Source organism: Myotis davidii, unplaced genomic scaffold, assembly GCF_000327345.1.
Source record: "Myotis davidii unplaced genomic scaffold, ASM32734v1 scaffold177, whole genome shotgun sequence".
In the NCBI taxonomy this organism is placed as follows: Eukaryota; Metazoa; Chordata; class Mammalia; order Chiroptera; family Vespertilionidae; genus Myotis; species Myotis davidii.
The window spans coordinates 19,322-30,493 of NW_006287960.1; the positions used below are offsets into that span (position 1 = coordinate 19,322).

At 35.8% G+C, this 11,172-nt stretch overlaps 1 protein-coding gene across 2 annotated transcripts in view; it reads right to left on the reverse strand.

The window, feature by feature from the left end:
• LOC102775126 (WD repeat-containing protein 44) overlaps nt 1–11,172 on the reverse strand; it is a 66,832-nt gene that overhangs the window by 8,362 nt on the left and 47,298 nt on the right. For both annotated transcript variants that reach the window (XM_006759874.2, XM_015561424.1), the window contains 5 exons: nt 7,224–7,860; nt 6,565–6,692; nt 5,358–5,453; nt 3,943–4,079; nt 2,610–2,693 (listed from right to left, as the gene is read on the reverse strand). In XM_006759874.2, the coding sequence (XP_006759937.2) occupies nt 2,610–2,693; nt 3,943–4,079; nt 5,358–5,453; nt 6,565–6,692; nt 7,224–7,860 (1,082 nt within the window). The remainder of the gene's footprint in view (nt 1–2,609; nt 2,694–3,942; nt 4,080–5,357; nt 5,454–6,564; nt 6,693–7,223; nt 7,861–11,172) is intronic.

An 11,172-nucleotide genomic window follows, 5' to 3' on the forward strand; every position in this document is an offset into this window, starting at 1 on the left:
TAGAGAGTCAGAAACATAGATAAGAGAGAAACATTAATTAGCTGCCTCCTACACACTCTCTACTGGGCATGCGCCCGCAACCAAGGTACATGCCCTTGACCTGAATCGAACCTGGGACCCTTGAGTCCGCAGGCTGACGCTCTATCCACTGAGCCAAACCGGTTAGGGCAAGATTGTCTTCTTAACTGTGATATCTGCAGCACCAAACACCCATATCTGGCTGTTAAAAAGATTATAATATTATTTACTATTGGTATTTATATGAAAAGATGTCCATTATATACTATATTTTTAAAAAACAAAAAGCAAGTTCTTTTGACCCAGCAATCCCACTTCTGGGAATATATTCAAAGAATCCTGAAACACCAATCAAAAAAGAGTATATGTGCCCCTATGTTTACATCAGCATTATTTAGAATAGCCAAGTGTGGAAATAGCCCAAGTGCCCATCAGTAGATGAGTGGATAAAAAAAGCTATGGTACATTTACACAATGGAATACTACCCAGCTTAAAAAAAAAAGAAACTTTTACCCTTTACAACAGCATGAATGGACCTGGAGAGTATTATGCTAAGTGAAATAAGTCAGTCAGAAAAAGACAAATACCACATGATCTCACTTATATATGGAAGCTAATGAACAAAATAAACTGACAAACAAAATAGAAGCAGAGTCATGGATACGTGGAATAGACTCCGCCTGTGGCCCCTCCTCCCCACTGGCTTGGCCTGATCGGGCCCCCATCAGGGCGGGCCAGCCAGACCCCACCCATGCACAAATTCGTGTACTGGGCCTCTAGTGTGTATGTGTGTATATAGTTAATACTCACCTGCAAGGATATATCCTTTGATTTTTTAGAGAAAGTAGAAGGAAGGGAAGGAAGGAAAGACGGAGGGGGGGGAGACACACACACACACACACACACACACATCAATTGGTTGCCTCCTGTACATGCCCCAACTGGAGCAGGGATCAAATCTGCAACCTACATATGCGCCCTGACAGGGAATTGAATCCAAGACCCTTTGGTGCCCGTGCTGATGCTCTAACCACTTAATAACACCGACCAGGGTGATGATAAATCATTTTTAAAATCATTATAGGGTCTATGGTCCTATAATTCTGCATAACTATAGGTTTATTACTCCTTTAAGCAAGAAAACAGATAATTTAAACATTTTGGTGAGAACATCTCTAAAATATATACTTTTGTACCTTCTTCAATGGAATTGAATGTTCCATATGCTTCTTTCCTTAATAAATAGACTCAGTTACCATCATTACTGTTCTTTAATATGTTTAGGGCTTTTTAAATGGTTTGCAAGTGGGCCATAATATTAGTTTCAAACCTTGAAGACAACAGGGCAGAGCACAGGGAAGCCAGACTCTGGACCAATCTCTTCTGAACATCAGTTTACTCTAGCATTCAGTGCAAATATTACCATGTTGTATGAGTACAATAACATGAGAAAAAGTTGAAACACTGTCATATGAAATGTTTGTGTTATGTAAGAGTGCTTTTTTATTTTTCTGATTCCTCTCTTGTAACCAGAATATTATCTGACATCCTTATGTATTGAATTAAGGTTGTCATAATTTGGTGCTTCTATTTTGTTGTAAACTCAGATACCAGATTTTTAGAAATTATGTAAGAAGTATAATGGCTTTAAAAAATGAGAGGTTTTTCTTTTAGAAAAATGATGAGCTTTAATGCATGGAATAAAAAATACCTTTCCTAGATATTTATTTATCTCCTGAATAATTCCTAATTCTCCGGTTCCTCATAGTTGTCATTGCTAGATAGCCATGGTCCAGATATCTGAAGGTGTTATCATAGACCTGCATTGTGGGTACAAACTTTTTCCAAAAATTCTCAAAGCTTTCTTTGCTACACTTTCCACATTAGGAAAAGATGAGATTCGAGTGGAGAATTTGCTTTGGGACTGAATTATTTTATATTTACATTTATTTTATATTTTAGACTGAATTACTGCCAATTATGTGACTTATGTATAATCAAGCAAAATCTATATGCCCACCATTGTGTTAGGTTTCTGTAGGGGAAACAAGAATGGCATGATCACAACCCTTTTGTAACATATGGTTTAGCTGTGTAATATCTATTTACCTTGTTGTTTTTTAAATCAGAAAACGGTTTAAGGTAATATAAAATAAAGGGCAAACATAAGTTATAGAGACTATAGTATCACTGAAATTGAGAAAAGGAATCAATTTTCTACAAACTGAAGGAAATTGGGAAAAATCTCATGTAGTTAGGTTTAGAAAGACAAAGAGGATTTGCACAGATAAAGAGAAAGGGAAAAGACAACTTCAAGGACAATCAAGTTCTATTAACACTTCTGGTATCTACTGTCAGAAAAATTAATATAGGCATGATGCAAAATTTATTGATCATTTACTACATATTGGATATTCTATGACCAACACAGCCTCAAATACCTCATAATCCATTGGCTGGCAGCAGGGAGTGGTGGTGGTAGATGGACTTATAAATTAGATAAAGCACAGATTTAAAATAGTATAGTAGTTCTCATATTTTTTAAAAAAATAAAGCTTGAAATGAAGAAAAGGGATGTACTGTAACTCACGTTTTCTGCTTTAACCTTCCACCATCAGTATCTGTTGGATGAGACTGTAGTTTATCTTCATCATCTGACTGTGCGGCATCATTACTATGAGGGGAAGAAATAATTTTAAAAGAAGCCATTTCCCTAACATGTCTCAAAAATCTCTGTATATATACTTACTGTAGAATTAGCTAATCAGAGTAAAAATAAACTTTGTTAAAATGCTTTATATACACTTAATTTAAATGATGACAGTGAGAATTTAAAGACTTGAAAGATCAAAGAAGAATCTTTAAGCAAGGTGCAATGTACAAAATGCAAATGAATGCAATTTAGGAACTTAAGAAAAACCCATGGCAAATAAGGCTTTCTGCTCGGCAAAACATGTTACCCAGAAATGACAAATTAACTTGTAAATATCTTCCTCCTCACTCACCAGGCACATCATGTATTGTACCTTAAAAGGCTTTGCTTTCACTGAAATGATTCTTTAGATCAGGAGCGGGGAACCTTTTTTCTGTGAAGGGCCATATAAAATTATCCATTTAAAAATTAGCCTGCTATATATGGTCAAACATTTAATTAACTTACCTTTAATGACTTTGCAGGCCAGATCAAATGATTCTGCAGGCCTTATATGGCCAGTAGGCCGTAAGTTCCCAACCCCCACCTTAGATCTACATATAACCCACAGTAAAGTCAATCACCATACTCTAAAGCCATTTTCTGACCCTCTAAAATCCTATTTAATAACAGACAAACAGGGTAATTGGCCATAGCTTCGCTAAGCCTCCCATTGGTTAATCAGAGCAATATGCAAATTAACCACCAACAAAGATGGCAGTTAATTTGCATATGTAGGCTCCAAGCGACTGAGTGAAGACTGAAGGTGAGCCAGAGCCACGAAGACGGAAGGCCGGAGCGAAGGCCTGGGTCCCGGGTGCTGGAGGAAAACCGGTGCCGGCAGCCAGGAGAAGGGAAGGCCTATTGCATGAATCTCTTTGTGCAACAGGCCTCTAGTTTTATATATAAAATCTCTGATACTTAAGCAAGGTTTCAGAAGAACAGCATGACTGTTTAGCCTCAATATGTTTTAATACTATCTTTAGTATAATATAAATAATTTTAAAAGAAGAGAAATCAAATATGGAATTGAAGATATATAATATTTTCTCCTAATAACTGTGCAGTCCTAAGAGAGAACGAAATTTAAATATATATACATTAACTACTTAATTCCAAATTAAAAAAAGGCTGAATGAAACCAATTTAGGGACTATCGTAGTTCATAAACAGAGAAATCTTCACCACTCTGAATGAAATACTACAAATAATAAATAACTTTAGATCATACCTTACATATTCTTTAGTCCTTCTCATGATGTGTAGAGTGAGAGGATTAATACCTGTTGGCAGTTTCTCTTCTGCAAGACTCAAAGGTATTTCTTCTCCAGTATCCAGGTTCTTAATCATTACACTGGCTAAAATTTCCTGAGGTAAAATATAACACCAAGAGAACTTATAATTTATGTATCTTTTTGAGTCTACAAAGTCCTCAAAATTTTAAGCTAAGAACTTTCTAAATACATTTAGTACTGTGTACAATAATTTTTAACATTTTTAGTGAGAGACAATTCATACATTGTAAAATGCACTTATTTAAACCATACATTATTAAATGATTTTGAGTATTTTCAGAGTTGTGCAACCATCACCATTATCTAAGTTCAGAACATTTCTACTACCCCCAAAAGAAATCCCATATCCATTTGCTGTCATATCTTATTCCCCTTCTCTTTCTAATCCTTGGCAATCACTAATCTACTTTTTGTGTCTATGGATTTGCTTATGCTGGACATTTCAAATAAATTTAATCATACAGTATGTGGTCTTTTGTGACTGGCTTCTTTCACTTAGCACTATGGTTTCAAGGTTCATCCAAGCTGTAACCATGTATCAGAATGTAATTCCTTTTAACTGCTGAAAAATAGTCCATGTGAATAGATATATCACATTTTATTTACCCATTCATCAGTGATGGGCATTTATGAACTCTGGCTATTATGAACACTTGTGTATATTTTTTATGCAGACATGTGTTTTCATTTCTCTTTGGTGTATATATAGGAGTAAAATTTCTACATCGTGGTAACTTGATGTTTAATATTTTGAAAAACTGCCAAACTATTTTCCAAAGTACAATAATTTTTTAAAATGTTGTTTACGAGAAACAAAAAACTAAGATTTTGCTTTAAAACTTCATTCTGAATAAATTGGCCAATAGATATATAGTAAATTTTAGTGGTAAAAAGTATTGTGACTATCTACACTACATCATCTAACAAGCATGAAAACATATACATATCTATAATATCAAGTTTTTTTTAAGCCCACTTTCTATAAACTATAGGCCTTGCATTCAATATATTTATTCCACCATAGATTGTATGAAAGGGCAAGTTTAAGTCAGAGTTGCAAACTTCAACATATTAAAAAAAACAAAACCTAAGGTGATCTTCATTTTCATTTTTTTAATCTACATTATGACTTTTGGCCTAATAACAATAAATAAAAACTTTTAATCATAGTAAAATATACATAATATACAATTTATCATTTTAACAATTTTTAATTGTATAGTTCAGGGGCATTAAGTATGTTCACATTGTGGTGCAACTATCATCACCATCCATCTCCAGAACTTTTTCACCTTCCCATTATGGTTTTTATATTTTATGTTTTTAAGAACAAAAAAATATATAATTATACCTCATCAGTTAGCTCTCTCCCAGAGTTGGATCTAGGTCTCTGAGGGCCCATCACTTCACCTGCTATTGTCTGCCCATCAGGTGCTTTTCCATTTTCCTGAAATTATAATTTCATAAACAGAAAGTAGACTGAACCAATTTTTATAAATATTCAATTACTCATTACCACACACATTTCTAAAAAAAAATTCCATAATTCAGATAATGGAGCCTACTGAAAATTTAAATGGAATACTCCATTTCAGCCCTTTATTACTCCCAGAATTCTGAAAAACATTAGGTACCCAAACTATTGCTGTCCATGCAATAATGTGTTAGTCTTGAAGCAAAGAAATGTTCTATTTAAACCTGACCCCAAAGTAGTTCTCTACTAGTAGAATGCTAGCACAAAGATTGCCATTGTTCAGGGCTAGATTTATAGATATCTTAATGCTTTCTGTAAAGAGCCAGTTAATAAATCTTTTAGGTTTTTTTGCTTCACACATAGTACCTGTCACATATTCTTTTTTATAAACATCCTTGAAAAAGCAAAGACCATTCTTAACTTGGGGACCCTACAGAACAGGCCACTGCCAATCAATGCTCTAAGGCTATGAAAGGCTATATATTGTCTTATCTACCAGTTTGCTAAACTGCCCCAATCACAGCTACCACATAAGTAAGCCTTGAGTGCCAGAATTTGGCTGTGGTAAAATTCATTTCCATTGCTTCCTATGTATGTATGTATATGTGTGTGTGTGTGTGTGTGTGTGTGTGTGTATATGTTGTATGAAGTTTCTTTTCATGATTAGGAAAAAGAAATTATAAAAAATAAAAGTCCTCAATTTTATCCACTACAGTTCAGGTAAATGAAGATTGTAGTTGGTGTTTATTAATATCAATAATATTACAAATAGCAGCATGTGTCATTTTTTGAATGCCTGCTACATGGCCAGGTACTTGGTATACTTTATTCATGTCATCCTTGCAAGAAACCTTCAAGGAAGGTTTCCCTTCATTTTATCAATGGGGCATTTGAGACTCAGATGTTAAATAGCTTCCTGGAGTTACCCAACTACTTAGTAGCAGAGCTGGACAAGGGATGTAAGGAGTCCAGGTTTTGGGATAAGAAAATATCTGGCCTGGAGAAAAAAGTTTGATAATCAACAAACCAGCAAGTTGAGGAAATCTGACAAAGCCTATATAAAATATAACATGAATTTACCAACCTGGGCAGTAACTATTTTATCTCCACTGGTAGCACTTGCCAAATCAAGAGAAGGCTGAGAATCCTTGACTGTACTCTCTGAAGCCATGCTCGTAGTTAGCGTATCAGATGTAATATTGTCTTTGGGAACTGCAACAACAACAACAAAAATAATAATAAATACTTATATAGGACTTTATACATTAATTGAAAAGTGCTTTAACCTTTATTTGTCTGATTCTTATAGCAATTCTGTGACAAAAGTGATTTTATTACTCTCATTTTATATATGGGGAAACTACGATTCAAACAAGTTATTTAAATTCCTCAAGGCTATACAACTTATACATTAAATTTAATTTAGAAATTAAAAAGTAAAAAAAAAAGAGTGATCTAGGACTTGAATTCAAATCTTAACTCTCAAATACCATATTCTTTTCACCATCACACTGGCTCTCCAATGATAACAGATTTGAAAGTTTGAAGTCTGCTGAAATGTTCAATTATAATAATGTAACTAATCACCAATATAAATATTTTCACTTTTTATTACTAAAATAATATTTACAACTTGGTCATCCATGTAGTTTACATAACATAAACTAAAACAAAATAACAAATTTAAACAAGTTCAACTCAAAAATATCCTCACAAAAGTACTTATCTCTCAATAATACTTGCCATCCAGATCGGGTGTTTTAAGAGCCTCAAACTCCAATTCACTTTTCTTTTTTCTTGGTGGTGGAGCAGGTCGAGATGGAGGTGGTGGTCTAGGAGGTGGGAAATTAGTTGGAGGGGGTGGGCGTGCTGGAACAGGCTTTTTTGTACTAGCCACTATGTCAGGTTCTGGAGTAAGCTGTCTTGGGGGTTTGGCAGGAGCCAATTCTTCCACAGTAGCAAAATCTTTAGCAGATGAGGAGCTTGAGGATGCAGATTCTAGAACATCACTTCCTTTGATTTCCACTGCTTCCTTGTTCAATACTTCTGTTTCAGTTTCAGTCACATTAAGCTGCTTAGTTGAACTTATTTCAGTTAACTTAGTGGTTTCATCTACTGGCTTCTCACAGGTGTCATTGGAAGAAAAACATTTTTTGGGTTCTAATTCAGTTTCTTCAGATGTATTCTGACTCTCTGCCCTTTTGGGATATTCCTGTAGGACTTGACCTGTGGCTAACAGTCCAGGTATATTGTTAAGATCTGTTCCAGCCATGAGAGGACTGGCAGTATCCTGATCAGGCTGTCCTTTTCCTTTGGAATCCAAAGAGTCATCGTCAAGCTGAAGTACTTTCTGAGTCTCCTCAATAATACTTTCAATAATCTGATGAAAAGTTAAAAAGCAATTTTTAAAAATGCAGCCATTTACAAGAACACAGTAACAGTTACTCATTTATATAGTACTTACTTTGTGTCAGACAATGCTTACTATCATCATATACAAATGAGGGAGCTAAGGTAGAGAGGAACCAAATGTTTTGTCCCAGGTCACAAAGCTTGTAAGTGATAAAGCTGGCACAAAACTAGGGAGTTTGGTTCAAGAATCTGCACTCTTAACCATTATAAAAGGGAATCTGGGCTAGTACATGTAATCACAAAAGCTTAATCAACACTGTATAATAAAGTTCAAACATAAATTTACATTTAGAGTCTTCATGTCATAGTTCATTTACATATTTATGCCAAGTTAGTTGTAGTAACAGCCTGCTGATTTGAGCCTAGTTAACAAAATCAAGAGAAGCAAAACCACCTAGTACAAGAATTCAAATTGTTTAGCTCAAGCCTATGACAGGAAAAGCCAGTAGATACAAGGATATTAATGTTCTTAAACAGAATACACCTAGTACCCGAATAAGTAGAGGGATGCCAGGACCATGAAATAAATTCAAACAGCCTTGGATGATATGGTTCAGTTGGTTTAGCATCATCCCATGCATTGAGAGGTCACCGGTTCGATTCCCAGTCAGGACATATACCAGGTCAGGGTGCATACAGGAGGCAACCAATTGATATTTCTCCCTCACATTGATGCCTCACTCTCTCACTCACTCTCTCTCTCCCTCTCCCTCCCTCCCTCTCTCTAAAATCAATAAAAATATTTTAAAAGAGTTCAAACAGCCAACTCACTATGCCTTTTCCCCACTTTGTTTCTTTTTTAAAAAATATATTTTTATTGATTTCAGAGAGGAAGGGAGAAAAACATCAGTGATGAGAGAAAATCATTGATCGGCTGCCTACTGCATACCCCTACTGGGGATTGAGCCCTGGCATGTGCCCTGACCAGGAATCGAACCATGACCTCCTGGTTCATAGGTTGACTCTCAACCACTGAGCCACACCAGCTGGGCATCCCCCTTTATTTCTTTTCTATAGCTAAAAAGTACAGACAGTCTTTCTATGCATTCTACTAACATTTGGAAGAAAATATATTTTCTACCAGTCTTGTCATTATTGACATTAAATCTCCCAGCCCACTTATCTATCCACCATGCCCAATCATGGATGGCTTTGGCTTTCTCAATTCCTCGGCTCCAGAAAGCTAACAGAACATGGAACATGCTAATCTGAACTGTATGCTATTGCTATTGAACAATATTCCTGAGTTCTCAGCATCTCCCTTTTTTTCTCAACCTTCAAATGTTTAATACTAGACATCAATCACTTTTACCAGAGAGCTATTAACTATAGTCCACCTAATTTGACAATTAGGTGGTTACTGAGCACGGAGTGACTCAGTCTTAACAGAATCTGGATTCCTGTGGGTTTAAGAATGAATAAGAAGTGAAGACATAGAGACAGGCCTGCATAGGCTACAGTTTCAAAAACTTGGCTATAAATGGAAGAGGATGCAAGAAAGTGATCCAGCATTTTTATAAACTGATGGGAAGGATCCAAGGGAAAGAATGGAAACAAAGTTCTGGAGAAGAAAAGAAAGAAGGTCTACTGTGCATTAGATATAGCACACACATTCTCTATTTAATCATTAAATAAACTTTGTGAGGTATAGTATCTCCTTTCTACAAAAGCAGGTATCTGACGTAAAGGCATTAAGGCCCTGGCCGGTTTGGCTCAGTAGATAGAGCGTCAGTCTGCAGACTGAAAAGTCCCAGGTTCGATTCCTTCCAGTCAAGGGCATGTACCTTGGTTGAGGGCACATTCCCAGTAGGAGGTGTGCAGGAGGCAGCTGATCAATGTTTCTAACTCTCTATTCTCCCTTCCTCTATGTAAAAAATCAATAAAATATATTAAAAAAAATTTTTGCTCAAGGTTCTATAGCTAGTAAGCTACAAAGTCAAAACTGAAATCCAGGTTTTTCACAAAAAATCCACGATTCTTTATATCATACTACTATGGACAGGAAAAGAAACTAAATTCTCAACAATGACATGAAAAAGAGGTTAAAGATGAAAACAAGCTGACAGGTAAGGGAAGTATGGGATGATGAAAAGGAGTGAATTCAGGTTTCTTAGTCTCTAAAGCAGGGGTCCTCAAACTTTTAAACAGGGGGCCAGCTCACTGTCCCTCAGATCGTTGGAGGTCCGGACTATAGTTTAAAAAAAATTATGAACAAATTCCTATGCACACTGCACATATCTTATTTTGAAGGAAAAAAACAAAACAGGAACAAATACAATATTTGTATTGGCATGTGGCTCGTGGGCTATAGTTTGAGGACCCCTGCTCTAAAGTCTACATGCAGTAAGAAACAAGGTCATCTGCTGAAAGTGAGTGGGATTTTACTGGGCACAGTGAGAATGAGGTGAATGTAAATATTTGAAATAATCACTATGCATAATGGAAAGACCCATGCTATCAAAGGGGTCCAGATGAGGTTGAAAATCGTAAGACATTCCTAATCTGTTATCTGAGAACAATCTCTCCCTTCTCTGAACTCCCATCATTCTGTTTATTACAGTATGAGCTATAATATAAATACAAGGTAGTATATGGGCTAGCTCTGTACAAATACTTACTCCACACTGGATAATTAGTTTTTGGGAAGCAAGGCCCATGCTTTCCAACTCTCCATATGCCCCCATAATACCATTTTATAGTGTCAACCTTGTATTTTTCCTCTGTGTTTTAGAAGGTAGCAAACAGGAAAAAAGAGAATGGTGAGAATCAAAACTAAGATGGAGATCATGATGCTAAAGCAACTGCTTCTTCACATTACCTCTCTGCTTCAAAGAACTAATTGCTTTCACAGTAATTATAAAATAAAACCCAGATGTTTCAGTATGACATAAGGCATTCCCATAATCTGGCCTTAACTGTGGTCTCCAGACTTGTCCTCAAACATTTTGCACATTCATCATCTCTGTGCCTTTCTTTTGTTATTCGTTTCTTCTCCTATCTCTGCCTGCTCAAATCTTACCCATTCATCAACATATTTGCCAGTGTTATCTCCGATAAGGGTTTAATCTCCAATATTTATAGGGAACTCATACAGCTTAACAAAAGGAAGATAAACAACCCAATTAAAAAATGGGCAATGGACCTAAATAGATACTTTTCAAAAGAGGACATAAGGAAGGCCAAGAGACATATGAAAACATGCTCAAAGTCACTAATCAACCTGAGAGATACAAATCAAAAGGACAATGAAACAGCCTAAGTGACCATCAATAGATGAGTG